Source organism: Periplaneta americana, chromosome 14, assembly GCF_040183065.1.
Source record: "Periplaneta americana isolate PAMFEO1 chromosome 14, P.americana_PAMFEO1_priV1, whole genome shotgun sequence".
Lineage (NCBI taxonomy): Eukaryota > Metazoa > Arthropoda > Insecta > Blattodea > Blattidae > Periplaneta > Periplaneta americana.
In genome coordinates this window covers 151,725,452-151,744,757 of record NC_091130.1, presented here as the reverse complement: position 1 = coordinate 151,744,757, position 19,306 = coordinate 151,725,452, and the positions used below count along the sequence as shown (strand labels likewise).

Genomic DNA, 19,306 nt, shown 5'->3' with positions numbered 1-19,306 from the left:
CACGTGGAATTCATAACAAAGTTGTTAAAAGTCATCTTATAGCTTACAATTCATTCACTGTAGATGATTTAGAAATCAATGTATTGATATCGGTATAAAAATAATTTTATTGTGACTAAGAATTATCTTTACAACGAAAATGTGACAACAGCGCTTGATATTTCAAGTACTGATGCGTGCAAAAAATATATATCCAACATAAAGCCTGGATGTGATGTATTTTGATATCCATGACTATCGTGTGCAAAACTTGACAGAGCAAGACAAACCGCGTGGAAAATCACACTCTGTTTCCATGGTATCAGTGACGTCATCGTACTGCAAGAAAATGGAACAGTCTCATCCACACAGAGTTCCGCTTAAATGTTTTATATTAAAGAAACTCGCGTGAAGATTCCATTACAGTTCGTACTATCAATAAAACTGCTTTCATAACAATACATCAACAGTAAAACTGTTACCATAGTAACCATAACCATAGTTCATCTGTATAAAACAAATGAAAATTACATTTAAAAATATGCTGTTTTAGTTTATATTTAAAATCGTGTATAAGTTTATAGTGGGCGGCCGGGTAGCTCAGTTGGTAGAGCAGCTGGCTACGGACTGGAAGGTCCGGGGTTCGATCCCAGGTGGTGACAGGATTTTTTCTCGTTGCCAAACTTTCAGAACGGCCCCAAGGTTCACTCAGCCTTCTATAAAATTGAGTACCGGGTGTTTCCCGGGGGTAAAAGGCGGTCAGAGCGTGGTGCCGACCACACCACCTCATTCTAGTGCCGAGGTCACGGAAAGCATGGGGCTCTACCTCCATGCCCCCCAAGTGCCTTCATGGCATGTTACGGGGATACCTTTACCTTTATAAGTTTATAGTAGTCTAAAACAAATCATTACTGACTTTCTTTTTAATTTACTCTTATAATCTGTGATGAATTCAAGGGGTGGGAATCCCCCGTCCTCAGGTCCTAGGATCCCCCCTTCAGAGATTTCAGACTTTTTTGAACCAAAAAAATTTGATGTACACAATATTATATTTTAATTTTATATGACTTCCCAGTAACTAAAATAAATTCTGTTATATAGATCTGAGTCTACCGGCCGATTTTAATTGGTTGAAATTTTATTTAAATCGTCCAAATTTTCAGTTCATTGGCGTAGTTTTCAGTGTTTGTTTTGCTAAGCAAATATTATAATTTAATATATTGTTTATTCACTTAAAAATAAAATACATATTGAAAATTCAATGAAAAGTGCATCTGCTGTATTTAATGAAAAAAATTTAAAATCCTCAATTGGAACTCCCTACCTCATACCTTAAGGGGTGTCAACCATTTACTAATTTCAAAACCCGGTTGTAAAATAGACTGCTTAGATTTTGAGCTTTCACAAACTATAATTCTTTTAATATATGATTTTTATTGATTAAAGTTCACGTTAACACTTTGCTTGTTAAAAACATAAAATTACTTAGTCATACGTTAAAATGTGTTAGAATTTTTTTAAAATTTTGACAGACGGCCCGTTTCGACGTGATATCACGTCTTCATCAGTGTCTCCTGAACTACTGGTGATTTTGAATTCTGCGATGTGCATTTGTCGATGGTAGGGATGGGGGTGTGTTGCTCTTATGGTGGGGGCTGGTTGTTTGTGTGTTATGACGTATCATGACGTCGACTAATGTGTGCGTATTGAACTGTAATTGTGTGTTAAGTATATGTTGTGGGTATGTTATTGTATGTTTATATATTTCGTATTGTTCTAAGATGTTTAACTGTGAACTTTTTGGTGTGATGTGTAAAATTTCCATATCTGTTTCTATATTATTGTAGTCATGATTATTGTTGATAATGTCTTCTGCATAATTTGATGTGATGTAGGGTTTGGTTATAGCTTTAATATGTTCATTATATCTTGTGTGAAAGGATCTTCCTGTCTGTCCTATGTAAAAATGTGGGCAACTATTGCATTTTAGTTTGTAAACTCCAGTTGAATTATATTTATTTGAATGTTTAATGTGGTTATTTAGATATTTCTGTGTTGTGTTATTTGTTTTATATCCTATCTTGTACTTTAGTTTTCTGAATGAAGTTGCAATTTTGTGAGTATTGGTTTTCTGATATGTTAATGTTATGTATTTATTCTCACGTGGTGTTTGTGTTGGTTTGTTCTGTTTTTGTTTTGCCTTTTTTATTAGTGTGTCTATTATGTTAGGGTTGTATCCATTGTCTTGTGCTATATATTTTATTGTGTTCAATTCTTCAGTGTAGCTGTCATTGTTCATTGGTATATTAATTAATCTGTGTGTCATTGTACGGAAAGCTGCATGTTTATGTTGTATGGGATGATTTGATGAATTGTGTATATGTGTTGTGGTTGTAGTGGGTTTCCTGTATATTTTGAATTCATGTCTGTTATTTGTTTTGGTTATGGTGATGTCTAAGAAGTTTACAGCTTGGTTATGTTCCGTTTCTATTGTATACTTTAATTTGGGGTGTATTTTGTTGAGTTGTTGATGTAGGTTTTCTATTTGTCTTTTGTTTCCATTATATAGGACAATTATGTCATGTACATATCGATGCCAGTACTGTTCTCCAACCAGATCAACCGTGAAAGGAATGTGCTTACTATTGCGACGTGTATGGGAGCGAAGTAGATAGATAATATTATCGTTATAACGTCTGTTTAAAAACCATGCGCTCTCCTGCATTTGCCTGTATGGAGAGATTAAAAGACCAGGAGATTAACAGTGATCTAATTTTGTAACTAGGGTAGTATAAACATGTGTGTATCAATGTTATTGTTTGTGCTGTGACAACAAGCCAATAGAGATACGAGTACCCACGTGTGTGACCTTATGACATCTTATGACATCAACATTCATTCACAGCATTACTCCGCTTTGTCTCAACCGGCAGAGACTTTCTCGTGGTTGGAGCACACTATATTATTTTCTCTGCGTGTTTGTTGTTGTCGGTGTTTAGTATGTGTGTTTGTTCTATGTTGTGTAAAACAGGAAAATACATACAGGCGGTTGCAAAGGAATCTTCAATAATTATTTCAAGCATTTTTTCATTTAAAAATTTTCATTTCCCAAAATTCAAAAAAATAAAATGTGAAAAGTGTTTAAAGGTACAACAGTCTCCCCTATACTTGATATAATAATCGAAAGTATACAATATATAATCGATACTATGGAATACTTGGGGTGGTTCCTATAATGCATCTGTTCCCAAATCTATACTAATAATAAATCTGTAGCCGAAATTTTTCTGGTAATTTTCGATTTTCCAAAAATAATTGGTCCTAACATATATAATTAACCATCCTGGAACCGAAAATCGTTTTTTTGAAATTTTTGTTTGTCTGTCTGTCTGTATGTTTGTTACCTTTTCACGCGATAATGGCTGAACAGATTTCGATGAAAATTGGAATATAAATTAAGTTCGTTGTAACTTAGATTTTAGGCTATATGGAATTCAAAATACATTATTTAAAAGGGGAGTTATAAGGGGGCCTCAATTAAATAAATCGAAATATCTCGCTTATTATTGATTTTTTGTGAAAAATATTACATAACAGAAGTTTGTTTAAAAATAATTTCCGATAAGTTTTATTCCTTGAAAAATTTTGATAGGACTGATATTTAATGAGATAAATGAGTTTTAAAATTAAAATAACTGCCATCTAAGGCGTGTAATGAATTAAAAAACAAATGACTTCGTCTGTAAGGGGCCTTGGACGACAACAACAATCGAAAGCTATGAAAGATAGCCTACAGAGAAGGTTTCTGTGATTGTATGAAGTAATATCGGAAGCTAAATTAACCGATTTGTATAATTAATTATTATTTCACCATTGGAAAGTGTAGTTTCTCTAGATGGACATAATGCTATAATATTATTACAGTAACTTCTGATATAATATAATATAATATAATTGTAATATTATATAATATAATTTAAGTTATTTGAAGGATTCAGAACCATAGTGGGCCAAACGCTATTTACTGAATACGTAGAAAACAAGGGTTAAAATTAAGTTATTACCATAATTCAATGGAAACCTATAACAAGTAAAATAAAGTATACACATTAAATCTAAATGATGTCAATCTTCATTAAACTATGGTTGCATGTAATAAAAATTAAGAAACATGTTAAAGGAATTGTCATTGCACCAAACGAGTGTCTCTGGACCAAAATGATCGCATTTTAATTATTTGGATGCAATTTAAATTAAGTAACATATTAAACGATTTATCCTTCTATCAAACACGAATGTTCCCTGGATCAAATGTCCTATTTTAATTATGTAATGACTTTATATTTATTTCTAACGGGTGCAGCGGAGCGCACGGTTACGGCTAGTGAAGATATAAAATAATAAATATTAATTTCTACTATTAAATGTAATAAACTTTGGAATAGTGCAATGCGATACGATGGTTTCGTTCTGTCACCGCATACTGGCGACCCTTCATGCGGTCCTCTGACACTCACAGATGTCCAGCAATTAACCGCTGACCTTCACAGCTGTTGTAATGAGGCAGGGAGGGGGAGGAGTTGTCGTAAAGCAGACGTCACAAAGTTGGACAGGCGATGCTATCATGTTTTGTTTATACAAGAATGGCAATTGTGATCTTCTGTTAGAGTTCATCCTCAAATTACCTTCATCAGAAAATTACACTGTGTGTCTGTTGTGTACACGCCGTTTCAACGCTAAGTGGAAGTCATTTTGTTGAGTTTCAACACACACAATCAAATTCCAGCAGAATTAATACAAGAGGGTGGAAGAGAATTATCTAACGAAATTTATAAGCTTGTACTTGGAATTTGGGAAAAGGAAATTGTACGAGATCAATGGAAGGAGTCCATAATCGTACCTATCTTTAAGAAGGGGGACAAGACTAACTGTAGTAACTTTCGAGGAATATCACTTTTGTTGACGTCGTACAAAATTTTGTCCAATATTCTTTTGAGAAGGTTAACTCTATATGTAGATGAAATTATTGGGGATCATCAGTGTGGTTTTAGGCGTAATAGATCAACTATTGACCAGATATTTTGTATTCGACAGATAATGGAGAAAAAATGGGAGTATAAGGGTACAGTGCATCAGTTATTCATAGATTTCAAAAAGGCATATGACTCGGTTAAGAGAGAAGTTTTATATGATATTCTTATGGAATTTGGTATTCCCAAGAAACTAGTTCGATTAATTAAAATGTGTCTCAGTGAAACGTACAGCAGAGTTCGTATAGGTCAGTTTCTGTCAGATGCGTTTCCAATTCACTGTGGCCTGAAGCAAGGAGATGCACTATCTCCTTTACTTTTTAAATTTGCTCTAGAGTATGCCATTAGGAAAGTCCAGGATAACAGAGAGGGTTTGGAATTGAACGGGTTATATCAGCTTGTTGTCTATGCGGATGACGTGAATATGTTAGGAGAAAATCCACAAACGATTAGGGAAAGACGGAAATTCTACTTGACACTCGGGAGGGATCCCTCTACCAAGGGATTACAATTACAATATTAAGAATACAATTACAATTATAATTACAATTAATATTAAATTTACAAATCAAATAGAAATCAAAGTACTAAAAGATTAACTGATTAATAAAAGCTAGACAGTTTATTGTAAAAGTTAAGAGAGAAACATTTTTTTTTATTAATTAAGTAAAAATTAAACCTACTCTACGCAATAAGAAAATGCTTAATAAGTTAAGCTTGCTTTTGAACGCTACTAAATTCCGACAGTCTGTGATGTCACTGGGTGGGGTATTCCACAAGCGCGAGAGCGAGATTGTGTATGATGATGAATACGATGATGTCTTATGTCCTGATATGGCTAGTAAGCGGCTATTTTGCGTGCGTGTGAAGAGATTATGATATGACAGGTAACTGAAACGGGAGGCAAGGTAGGTAGGTGTAGAGGTGTGAAGGACTTGGAAAAGGAGAACAAGAGAATGAAAATTTCTACGTTCGTTAAGCTGTAGCCAGTTTAGAGTTTGGAAGGAATGGGTAATGTGGTCAGAGCGACGGACATCGCAGACGAAGCGAACACAAGAATTATGAACACGTTGTAATCTTTGCGACTGGTTGACATTGAGGTCAGTCAGTAGAAAAACTTGGTGTTGAATCAAGAAAAATGAACTTACGGAAAAATGGATTTGAAAGTAAAATTAATATTTATGTAAATTAAAATCCTTCTTCGCTACATGAATCTTGTAACTTCAGGGGGGGCAACTTTAAATCGAAAAGTTACTAGATTTGTAATCAGAAATTTGTAAAAAGAATTCTTTGATGACAAAATAATTATGACAACTCTTTAAATGCCACGCCCCCATAAAGCCTTAATTAAAAAAAATCAAGCATATTTATAATCAGAATTGAACTAAATCCATTTGGGATATAAAAATAATACATTTTAAAGAAGTGAAATACCAATAAAAATGGTTTGGACAATTTTCATGATTTTCTGTGGGATCTCCTGTAAACAGAAAAGTATTCTGCCAGTTATTGCCACAATAGTATCTACAAGTTTATGACGTAATTTAATGATCACGAAAGTCAATATGCTGATGTATTTCTTTATGTTTAATCTTGATTTCTGTTATAAGTTAATTAATTTTAGGACTGTTTATGAATTATTCCAAACGTCCCTTTCGATTAGTTGACACAGACTAATATAATAAAACTTTAATTAAGGGAAATTACTTTTATCCTGTGTCTAAGACAAGGAAGTGGAGATATGTGCGGTTTGTGTCCTGTATTGTGTGGAAAATTGTACGCACACATCTGAAAATGTGTCGCTATAAGCTACAAATGATGTTTGAATTGAGGGAAACTGACCCTAAAGAGAGATAACCTTTCATTACGTGTATTAGCTCAGATGGAAATTGAACGGGAATGGTTATCTCCAGTCCTGTGGACGTAGTGGACAGATGAGACCCACTTTGCTCTCAATAGTGGATCAATACTCTCAATTGTCGAATACGAACAACAGACAATCCACGTGTACAGACTGGATCCCGTTCCTAACACACTGCATAGCCGTCCTGTTCATCTTGATTACTTTGGCAGCTGTATTACTTTCAACTATGTTAGTTATTTTAATATACCTGTAGTAACCCGATATAACTTCATCAATGTAGTTCTTTAAATACTACAACATTAACTAAAACCCAATTAAAATAAGTAAAACAAGTGACTTCAACATTATACAGGTTTCCTAGAGACCATTTATTTTTGGACAAAAGAAAGTCAGTACTGTTTCTATAGTAATCTCACTAGAATTGTTGTTTTATGTAGAGAAAATCAAAACTAGAGTGGGATTTAATTGACTATTACACGATTAGAAGAAAGTATATGAAGATTAGAAGAAATATAAAGTACCGGTACTCTAATACAATAAAAGTACATTATGCAACGAGCCTATAATGGTAGTAATTAAGACGCGAGTATGTTTATGAAACGAGCGCAAGCGAGTTTCATAATTTTCATACGAGCGTCTTAATTACCATTATAGGCAAGTTTCATACGAATTTTTATGCTCGACCACATTTCTAACTTGAAATTATTCATAAGTAATCATGTTATTCTTATCTGACTGGGGTGCGGAACTAACGTTGTGCAATATCTCGTAAATTGTGAGATGTGCGCAGACGCGAAAGTATTGATTTTTTCCTAGAAACAAATGTCATTCACCTTCATATAATCTAGAGAGTAAAATAAAAATTAATCTTGATATAACCTTGAAATTGATTTAGACATTGAAAAACGAGATGACAAATTGAATTTATTTCAATATTATTTACAATTAACGCTAATTATTATCGTAACAGAGCATAACCTTCTGCGACAGTATTGGATTTCCAGCCTCCGTGACGTTTCGCTAGTTGTCTTTCGATTGCATATCCGAGAATAATCGATACTTGCGCTTTCATATTGCTACAATGGTGTCTTCTGATTGGTGGAACACCTGAACTTTAATGAATAGATGTACTTTAATGAGGTCCATTAAAGGGCTGCTACCAGGTGTATAATTACTACATTTCGGTATGGTCGAGCATAAAATATTAATTGACATACTAAAATATGTACTAAAAGTCGAAGTACATATGATATTTCCACGCAGATATTCTGCGTCATCACATGATCCCGGCCAAACAGTCACTCATCTGAGTGCACCTCAACACATGTATGGACTTCGGTCCTGCGTTCATAGACATCTATGACGTAGTGCAGAGGGCGGCCACTAGAGGGAACCCAAGAGATGGAGCTTAATCTGAGACGATTCTAAACGGCGTCGGGATTGTATCCGGCGTGGCTTAGTGGATAAAGCGTCAGCACGTAGAGCTGAAAACCCGGGTTCAAATCCCGGCGCCGGAGAGAATTTTTCTCCGTTCCATCTCTCTTTCATCATGTATTTATTGTACCATCTCATCATTAAAAACATTCCGTTGGATGGCAGTAATTTGATATGAAGAGCTGTTCTCAGTTGTGCCAACAATACAATCTTCATTGAACTCTATAGACGATTACTAGTCAAGGAGACTTTGTTGATTCATTTTCATTTTTATTACAACAGTTGCATTCCACTTCAGTTATCAATATATATTAAACAATCTCTAATACGTGACTATCCATAATCTAATACAGCTAAAGCTATAACATAACGTAAATAATATAAACAAGATAAATGATAGAAAAGTTTTAATTAAGGATGATGAAATAACATGAAAACAAACAAAGAAAAAAATGCTAGGGAGGTGATAAAAATTGTAGGATAAGCAGCCATGATTGGTTGAAACACGTCGTTCCATACCGTTTCATTGGTCAAAAGTAGTATGTCGTAGTAAAACTGTAATAGCCACCGAAATAAATCAGAATTTATATCTTGAACGTGAAAAAAACATGAATAATTTATTTATTTTGGTGTCTTCGATCCCTTCTACGACATTGTACGACATCAGAGTTATGTAGGCTGAATGATTTAACTAATAGTTTTTTTTTTTCGGTTTGATATAATTTCTGAGCCTGATTGCAGTATTATGAAGTAAGATTTGTAGCTCTTAGCTGTTTGCCGATATTTAATATTATGTAATGCGTTTCGGAAATATTAAATTAAAAAAAAAAAACGAAATCTTCACAATTCAGTTACCGTAACATCTTTATTCGTTATATTAAGGGTATATGTACGTGAACGACCACAAATATTATCAGAGAATGCAGGCTTTAAATCTCTAAAATTTTATAAGAAAATAAACTCACAATTGGACAAAAATTACAAGGTACCTCAAGACTTTTTAGAACTTAAATATCTTATAAAAGTATAAAAAGGTTACTAATAATATTTTTCAAACCAGGTTTATCAAAGTATGAAAAAAAAAATTTTGCAGTTACATCATTTGGTAATCATAACATTGTTATAGTGTCTCTGACATCTTTAATATTTTTCCTGCTTGTAATAAACACTTATTTCTGAAAAGTAGACTACTCTCAGACATGTAGAGTTGTTTATTTTAATACAATTGATTTTTTATTTGTCCTATATAAAATATATTAAAATTTACATAATGTTTGTGATCTAATTTTTCTATTTTCAAAGAAATGGACATTGTTGTAGTCTACCTTTTGCATAAATGCATGCTAAATCAGTGTACAACATTTCAGAATTCTATCTCTAATGGTTGTAGAGTTATGAAATAATATGTGTAAAAATTTTCAAATCTTATACCTTTATTAGATACCTATTTAAATTCTAATAAGTCTTGTTGTGATACCTTGTTATTTTTGTCCAATTGTGAGTTCATTTTCTCATAAAATTTTAGAAACTTAGAGCTTGCATTTTCTGAGAATATTTGTGGTCGTTCACTTACATATACCCTTAAGAATGATATTACGTAGTAATTTTCAGCTTTTTCTTTCTAATATTTCCTATATATCACCAATATATTATTCTCGTGACCTGAGAATGCTTAAAAAATAATGATTTTATCAGATACATTCTTTTATATTAAAATTATTTTATTACTTTTGAATGAACCTTTATAACTTTGGGATATCCTCTTTAAATACTTTGTACAGTACAAGATATTTCAGTCTATCATTTCTTGTTTTAACATGTACATTGTACCGATTTGGCATCGTATAATTACCAATTCCTTTTATGGGGTTAAGGAATTATGGACATCCTCTTATTTGGACTTCTTTATCGTTGACCTTATTTCGTAGACCTTCAACCAGAGGACATGAAATAGAGTACGTATCATCTATGAACATTACCAAGGGAACAGCATGTCTATGTTTCTTGCCATTTAATAATCTGAACCTTTTCTCTCATAGAACACATTTTCTCAGATTAATAAATGAACTATAAACAACAATAGTTTTGCATTCAGTTGTTTGTACAGATCCATGACCAACAGTGTTGCTTTTGACACTAGATCTGGTGTTTTTGAAAATCATCTGGTGCCAAATTTAAATAAATATCGCCTTAGCGAACCTATAGTGCTTTTGCTGTAATTTTAGTGCCTAATCTGGAGTTTTTAGGGAAAAGAAGAAAAAATACTGAGAAACAAGACGTTCGTTGACTATGCAGGAAGAAATATTAGCTATATCTGAAACTATTGCAGCCGTCTCATAGGAAACCCCACAGTTCACCATTTCCACGAGCCTTGGGTCACGCCACGAGCATTATGAATGGGCTTCCCCGACTGGAATACAGGTCCCATGATTGCGTGTAGCGGGTAGAGCAGTGGCGGTTCCTCGGGGGAGGGAAGGGAGGAACGTCCTCCTCACATTTTCTTCTTTTGAAAGTAAATACCAAATAAAATTTGTGCCTTGAAATTCGAGGAAGATTCGATAATTTTTAAGTTCACAGCTATAAGAAAAACTCGGTTGATCGAGTTTTAAACGACGCGCGCTCATGTGCTGTAGAAAACTTTGAGAAAGATGCGAGATTGTCTGTGTAGAGGAAAGGCACTCCATTCCTCCTCTACTGCAGTTAACACACATAGACAACAGCGCACTAGCGGCCAGAGAAAGAAGCAGAGTTTTAAAGCGAGTAAATGAACGGAGAGGGAGGAGATCCTCCTCTGAATCAGCGCATGGGCGGGAAATAGAAACCGACTGGTCGTGCAGCAAGCTCGCTACCGCTGCCACCTAACGATGTTGCATTCAACCGGACTATAACACATCTAGGAGGAGACACAACAAAAACAGTTTTAACGCAACGCTATGAAAGACACCATGTAGACTTTTTTTAAATTATAAATCAAAAATATTATTCATTGCACTTTATATAGGCTACTATTCATGGTTTGAAACTTTCGTGGATATTTGAAAGTTAAAGTCGGGTTTATGTAAAACAAAGAGGAAGTAGTTCTACGTAGTTGGCCCCTGAAATTCACTTCTATTCATTGTTTACTAGACAGGGCAACAGCCAAGTTGTCAGTTTTGTACAAATATATTTGAAACTGAAAGTAGGTACTCCAAACTACATCATTTTTAACATAAAAAATTAATCGGCCACCGGCAGCTTTGAACAATAATGATAGTGTGACTTTACAAGAACTGACATTCTTCAAAAGCATGTGAGACTGAACTTGTAAAATGTACATGTGGCAACACAGACCACATAGGTGGGTGCAGTGTTCTCGCTTTCCTCAGATAATTTCCCATTTCCACTTCCATAAAACTGTTCCGGTTACGAGTTAGTAGCTAGTCTCTTCCAACACGTGTGATGCTGTAGTGTGCTCGAAAAATGCTACGAGGTTGTGAATTTCCTTGTAATTGTTAATTTGCGCAATTATTCAACAATGAATGGAAGTGAAAACATAATATATTTTGGACAATCTAGGAAACTCGGTATACAAGAACAGATTATTGCTATACAGAAGGGAAGGCCAACCCCAACACTACCTGGTCTTACATGTATGCATGTTGGCTAATTTGTAGCATGTTTCATTCAAGAAGGTGTCATTTCGTGCTGTTAACTTCTTTCCTCCTCTTAAGAAATATGCAGGAGCCGCCACTGGGGTAGAGGTAAGCTGTAACCGTCGTACAAGTAATTGAATTATTGAAATCAGTTGAGTCTTGCCTGTCTTGGGTCTTGGTGTTCTGTGGTTGAGTCTCGGTCGCAGCAAAGTTAGTTTCTATGTGTTACAGTGATTGTTTTAAATGTGTGATAATATTATAATAGTGAAGTGTTATAGGACATCAGTGGTGAAAATTCTTTCGACGAAGTTTGATTTTGAAGAATTGGAGACGTACATCAGATTGAGGAATCTTCAGATGGATGTTTCTAGAGAACTTTTCTGTATCTTATTATTTGTAGTCTACCCTCTAGGTTGATAGTAAATAATGGATTAATGATAATAATGAAAGCAGTTTCCAAGAGTTCATTAACCTCTACGAATCGGTTGTGTGTGAGCTATGCAATCTGAAGTCCCACAAAGGCCTCCCTAGGGACTGTGCGACCTGCGTGATACTCCTGCAGGCACGCCACCCGCTGTTCACAAGACCGCACGCATGTCCGGTTCGATCGAAGCGACAAAGATATCATAATGTGAAAGCAAAAACTTCACATACGTAGCAGGACAAAACTGAGACTTCAGGACCAACATTTCAACTTAGAGTATGTAGGGTAGTTTATTATTATACAAAAAATCTGCTCAACACTGGATTATGACTTACTCTACAATGAACATGTTACAGTGGAAATTCCAGATTCTATCGTAGAGCTGAAGTGTAAATATTTAACACTCAAATAAACATATTACTAGTGGCAGAAAAGGGACTTAAGATCTCTTGCAAGGAATAGAACACTTCACCATATTGCAGGAACAGAAATTATACAAGGCCTAGATTGCTAAAATAAGCAATTCTGTTAAACATTTCCGAACACAAAATAAATACAGGCCTGCTAACGCTAAAATAATGCGGAACCAATATGAACATATCCTAACCTATGGAATTCTATTAAAAATAAACCGTGACTTTCTTTTGTTTTACGTCTCTATGATACTTCATAAGCAAGAAATATTATACAAAATGAACCGCAAGGAATATCATTAATTTTAGAAGGTTATTCTTTCAGATGTTTCGAACAAAAGAAAATCCAATTTTGCTCGTTTTTTGTTTCCTTTTCGAGATAAAAACTGTTTTATACGAACATTTCATAGCGTGTTTTGGGTAAACCGTTGATTTAATTCTCAATATGCTCAGTCAATTTAAGAGAGCAGTGTATTATGATAATACAAGATTGAAAGAATTTTAGTTTTGTCTTCCAAGGTGTTAGATACAGCTTGTAGGAATACAATTTTTCGAATATTCAACATTTTTTTCCACCAGTACTGTATCTTGTACAATAATGAAAATTGGTATTTGTAAAACACTGTCCTTCTGCTGTATGAAAAAAAATGTTTACGATTTAAAAAAGTTAAATTATTTCATAATTCAAAATAGTGGCAGTTCACTGTGCAGTGATGAAGCGTTTCCCTCATAACTCATAAACTTGTTAACTTTTTCACGTTCTCTCTCTTTTATTTTATGGCTGAAACTCATGTTTACAATATCATGCTCTTTCAACTACATTCCTTAATAAATACTATATATTTTTTATTTTGTGTTAGAAGAAAATACTGATATTTGACCATTTTTTTAAAATGAATTTATTTTTTGTCATACAATCTATCAAAGGTAGAGAAGTAATTTTGCATTATATTGTAGATATGACATGCATAAATAGACACAAAAATTTCATCACAGAATTTTGGATAGTGTTTGAGTTATGAGGGAAACGCTTCATCACTGCACAGTGAACTGCCACCATTTTGAATTTTGAAAAAGAAACTTAAATCATTTCTTTTAAATCGTGAAAATATTTTTTTCATATATCAAAAGGACAGTATTTTATACATACTAGTTTTCATTTTTGTACAAGATACAGTAATGGAGGAAAAAAATGTTGAATATTTCCAAAATTTTATTGCTGTAAGCTGTACCTAACCCCTTCAATGCGCAGAAATTTGATCCTAATAAATGTAACTATTCGTTTTGCAAAGGAATTTTACAATGTTACATTTGTTCGGATTACAATTCTGCACATTTAAAGGACAAAACTAGAATTCTTTTAATCATTTATCATCATAATACACTGTTCTCTTAAATTGACTGGGTATATTGGGAATTAAATCAATGCCTTTCCCACAACATGCTATGAAATGTTTCATATAAAATATTTTTTTATCCTGAAAGGGAAGCAAAAAGAGGACTCAAGGTATGACAGTCTGTCATGTTTTAACTTTTGTTTTTAAGTTAGTTATTTTACGACGCTTTATCAGCTGATTTGGTTATCTAGCGTCTGAGTAACATGAAGATGATAATGCTAGCGAGATGAGTCTAGGGTCCAGCGCCGAAAGTTACCCTGCATTTGCTCTTAATGGGTTGAGGGAAAACCTCCGGAAAAAACCTCCACTAGGTAACTAGTCTCAACCAGGATTTGAACCCGAGACCTCTCGTTTCATGGTCAGACGTTCTAACCGTAACTCCACAGCGGTGGACCATTTATTTATTTTCTTTCTACCTTCAACAAATAATCTGTTAATATCCTAAAGAAATCTAATTTCTGCACCTTCCTATTCATTTGTTAATATCGAGTTTTCATGAAACAATCACTACATTTTGTTTCCTCTGCTATGCAAGTTGCCAACAGCAACAGTAAGTTAACAAAAGAAGGCGGAGTATTAGTATCACAGAATTTATTGAGCGTGTTAATGTTTCAACATCTTTAACTAAAGAACAAAAACTTTAACAGCGATACGGGTCATTTGAAAATAGTCCCGAAAGATGATTTATAATGTTTATAATACTCTCTTAAAATGGATTCTAAAGAGGAAAATAAACAAAAGTTTCATTGGCTGATACGCTAAGCTTCCCAACTGGAAAGGATTCTAGTGTAATGTAAAAAAAAAATCCACAGACTCTTCTGTTAAATGGTGGAATGATAATGACGCATAAAAGGGAGTGCTCATTACCATTTTTGAATTACTCCGCACGAAATTCTAATCCCTTTGAAGAGCTACGTCAGCTGGTCTCTGACTTCAAAAGAATGACGTAGCGTGAAGTTGGAAGGAGTTACATGGCGGAACCGATCGATGAGGTTTATTCCACAAACAAGTCAAACGCTTCGTTGCGGCTAAATTCTCAGTCCAAGGAGGTTGCTTTGCGTAAACCAAAGAGGCATATATGACGAGACTGGGAGATACAAAAGACCATAGGGAGAATAGGAGAGAGGAATAAATGCAGAGGCAGGAAGGAGGATCAAGTAGAGATAGGATAAGAGAATAAAAATGTGGGGAATGTAGTTTGACAGTAATATCTTTTAACTGAGGGAACCTGTTCTAATATTAGTATGTACAAGGTAATCTCTACAACGTATCAGATATCTTAAATTTAGACCACGGAAGGTTTGTGAATTCTATTGATCCGAAGTCTCGTTTCTCATGGCCATGCAGTACCATCCAGGCATCGACGCCAAGAGCACGGATTCCTGTGATTGTTTCGTTCGCAGAATATTCTTCCATCTCATTTCTGAATAGGTTATTATTTAACGATGTTGCATCGAGTGCAAAGTTATCTATGGTTAGCTTGGTGATAACGAAATAATAATAATAATAATAATAATAATAATAATAATAATAATAATAATAGTGATTTATTTAAGCTGGCAGAGTTAAGGCCGTAAGACCTTCTCTTCCACTCAACCAGCAGAAAGTGTACATACATATGTATGAATTACAAGCTAGGAAAGAAATACAACAATTTGATTTAGATAAAATTTACGTGTATACAAGAGTTACTTATGAATTAAATAGTAAAATACTATGAATTATTAATTAAACAGTCGACCTGGTTGGCAAGTTGGTATAGCGCTGGCCTTCTATGCCCAAGGTTGCGGGTTCGATCCCGGGCCAGGTCGATGGCATTTAAGTGTGCTTAAATGTGACAGGCTCATGTCGGTAGATTTACTGGCATGTAAAAGAACTCCTGAGGGACAAAATTCCGGCACATCCGGCGACGCTGATATAACCTCTGCAGTTGCGAGCGTCGTTAAATAAAACATAACATAACATTTAATTAAACAATTAAATACAAAATGTGTAGCAGACTTAAACTAAAATATATAGAATGTTAATATATTTCAAATAATGTTAGATAATAGGAAGAGATTACTGAGAGACAAATTTTAATATATAGCGCTATCAGGATGCATGTCTAAAGAAAGAAGTTACCATATGGTCAGTGACCGTTAAGTCAGTATAATTAAGGTGAATTGCTACGAAGTTTATCCTTTAAGCTACTTTTAGAAATGTTTATTGTCTTGCAGCCCCTAATACTTTGTGACAAGAAATTCCATTGTCGCGAGGTGGATACTGTAAAAGATGAGATCGACCACTCCCGCGAACCTTGGGTGCGCGGCCCGTTGAAATGTTTCACCTGAACTCAGTAAAGCATACCCTTAAAATAGTACTAACAAATTATAATAAACTATTGGTTGTTTTAAACAAAATTATCTTCAAAAAATAGAAAACACATTGACAACATGTTAAAAATGAACAAGCTGTCAGTTTTACAATTGTTACGCCAAATTAAATATTACTTAGAGAAACTGACCATTACACTTACACTGTGTACGATTTGTTTTCAGAACATCTGGTAACAATGTGACCATGCCACCATACAACTCGCCTGTACGCCTGGAGAAGCTGTCACTGCAGAGGATAGGAAAGTATGTGTCAGACCTAGGAGTGCAACTGGTCACCTCGGCGCACGCCTCCACGGCGCCAGACTTCACTTCGGTGAGCTCAACTTCGCTCTTCCCTGCACGGCAGATCCGCAAGCATCTGAAGGACATGCTGCACAGCATGGCCTCGTACAGGCTCTCGTCCATCAGCTCCAAGTCCTTCCTGCTCGTTCAGAAGGTGTGCCAACATCTGCACGAGGTCCTGTGCTGCATGGTCCCCTATTACATGGTCAACTCCGTAACAACAGAACTCCTTAAACAGCTAGACAATCGCCTGGACGACATCCAGGAACTCACAGAACAACCCTGGTGCAAGAAAGTCCTTCACGAGATAGTGAAGGCAGTCCTGCACCCAGAACTCACGGAACTCTCAGTGACTTGGAGATGGAGGCATATTACAGAGTTCGTCGTCATAGAGATGAGCAATCTGTGCAACCTCAAGGTATTCAAACTTCCGATCAACGTGGAATTCATCGAGAAGGCGAGGACGAGTTCCATGGAGTTGGCGGTGACGAAACAGCTGCACAGTATGACCAATCTGCAGAAGTTTATCTTCCACCACTACTGTACAGACGACACTATGCGAGTGCTTTGCGAATCCTGCCCCCAGTTGAAGTGTCTGGACATTTATCTCTCCAACAATGTAACAGATGCGAGTGTTAAACACATTCTCAAGCTGAAACACTTGGAAGAACTGGACGTGACTGAAACAGACATTTCAGACGATGGCCGTGTGCATTTACTAACAGGACTGGCTCAAAACGGTGCCCAGCTTTTGAAATGCTACAGAAGTTACTGTGTGACGAATCAAGAGTTGTGTAGTTTAGCCGATCAGTTCCCCGATCTGAAGGAGTTCAGTGCGAGTCTCGTTCCTGAAGATCTTTCGGTTCGTGAGTTCCGTAAATTTTATAATCTTGAGGTGTGTAATCTATACAGTTACGGTGAATTTTTATACAATGATATGTTCAAGTTTATAGGAAATCATTTATTGAAACTGTCCTTCGTGGGACCTTCCGTGAATATGGTTGCAATTATAAAGAACTGTCCGATGCTTACAAGTCTTACAATCAAGGTGGATCACCTGAGGATGGGTCACGAGCCCCTGCCAGGCTTGTCCTCTCTGCAGCATCTCACACTCCGAACTCGAGACTCACCAGGAGCCACAGTACTGCTGTCCCAGTGCCAAAATCTAACGTCTCTCCAGCTGTGTGCGCAGCAAATGTTCTTCTTCACGTTTTTGGACGATGTTTTGATGAAGAATAAACTGACCTGTCTGCAGCATTTGTGTATAGGTTCTCTCAATGGGAATCTCCCCCCAGAAGCGGTGACCTTTATCACGCAACACTGTTCGAATCTCAGCACATGCAAAGTGTTTGGGGGGCAGGACGCCGAGCTCAGGGCCCAGTACCACCAGTACCCCGGAGTGCAAGTGGAGCCAGATCTCTGGATACAGTTAGCTGATAATGTCGGCTTTGCAAACAAGGGACGTAAGACGGAGATTGTGAAGACAATTGTCAATTACATGTACGAGTTCAGGTCGCCTTATAGTTTTGATTGAAATTGTATACAATTAAAAAGGCTCAAATTAACAACCAAAGAATAAAATCACACCCATAGTGTATATTTATTTCTTCGCTAAATTCTGACACTGCACTTGTTTGAATCCTAAAACAGCAGAACACAACTTGGCTGTTTGATTTTCAAATTATGATAAATATTGAAATTACCACATAAATGCACGCGAAAACAATTATTGTATCATATAGAAGAAACATGTAATGTGATAATCTGTGAAGTGGCATAGCGTAGTTACCAAGCTAAGGGAAGTTGCTAATTATATTTTATGTTTTAACAAATAAATAATGTAGAAGAAGAGTATTCTGTTGTTAAAACTCACCCACGTGAATCTATCCTCTTTAAATGCCTGCTATACAATTAAATTCATTATTCATATCTATAATATTTTCATAGTTTTTGCAATCAATATTTATTAAAATGCATCAGTATCGTCTCTAAAATATGCTATTAGGAAAGCCCAGGATAACAGAGGGGCTTTGGAATTGAACGGGTTACATCAGCTGCTTGTCGATGCGGATGACGTGAATATATTAGGAGAAAATCCACAAACGATTAGGGAAAACACGGGAATTTTACTGGAAGCAAATAAAGATATACGTTTGGAAGTAAATCCACGAAAATACAAAGTATATGATTATGTCTCGTGACAAAAATATTGTACGAAATGGAAATATAAAAATTGAAAAGTTATCGTTTGAAGAGGTGAAAATATTAAATTATCTTGAGGCAACAGTAACAAAGATAAATGATTCTCGAGAGAAAATTAAACGCAGAATAAATATGATAAATGCCTGTTATTATTCGCTTCAGAAGCTTTTGTCATCCGGTCTGCTATCAAAAAATCTGAAAGTTAAAATTTATAACACAGTTATATTACCGGTTGTTCTGTATGGTTGTAAAACTCGATTAGGAACATTAA

The 19,306-nt window shown here is 35.3% G+C and overlaps 1 protein-coding gene across 1 annotated transcript in view; it reads left to right on the top strand.

Annotated features, from left to right (window-relative positions):
• The window catches only part of LOC138713859 (uncharacterized), a 41,680-nt gene that overhangs the window by 20,858 nt on the left and 1,516 nt on the right, over nucleotides 1-19,306 (top strand). The window contains exon 2 of the mRNA XM_069846321.1: nucleotides 16,714-19,306. This exon is cut by the window's right edge and continues 1,516 nt beyond it. Within this exon, the coding sequence (XP_069702422.1) occupies nucleotides 16,736-18,367 (1,632 nt within the window). The 5' untranslated portion in view covers nucleotides 16,714-16,735 and the 3' untranslated portion in view covers nucleotides 18,368-19,306. The remainder of the gene's footprint in view (nucleotides 1-16,713) is intronic.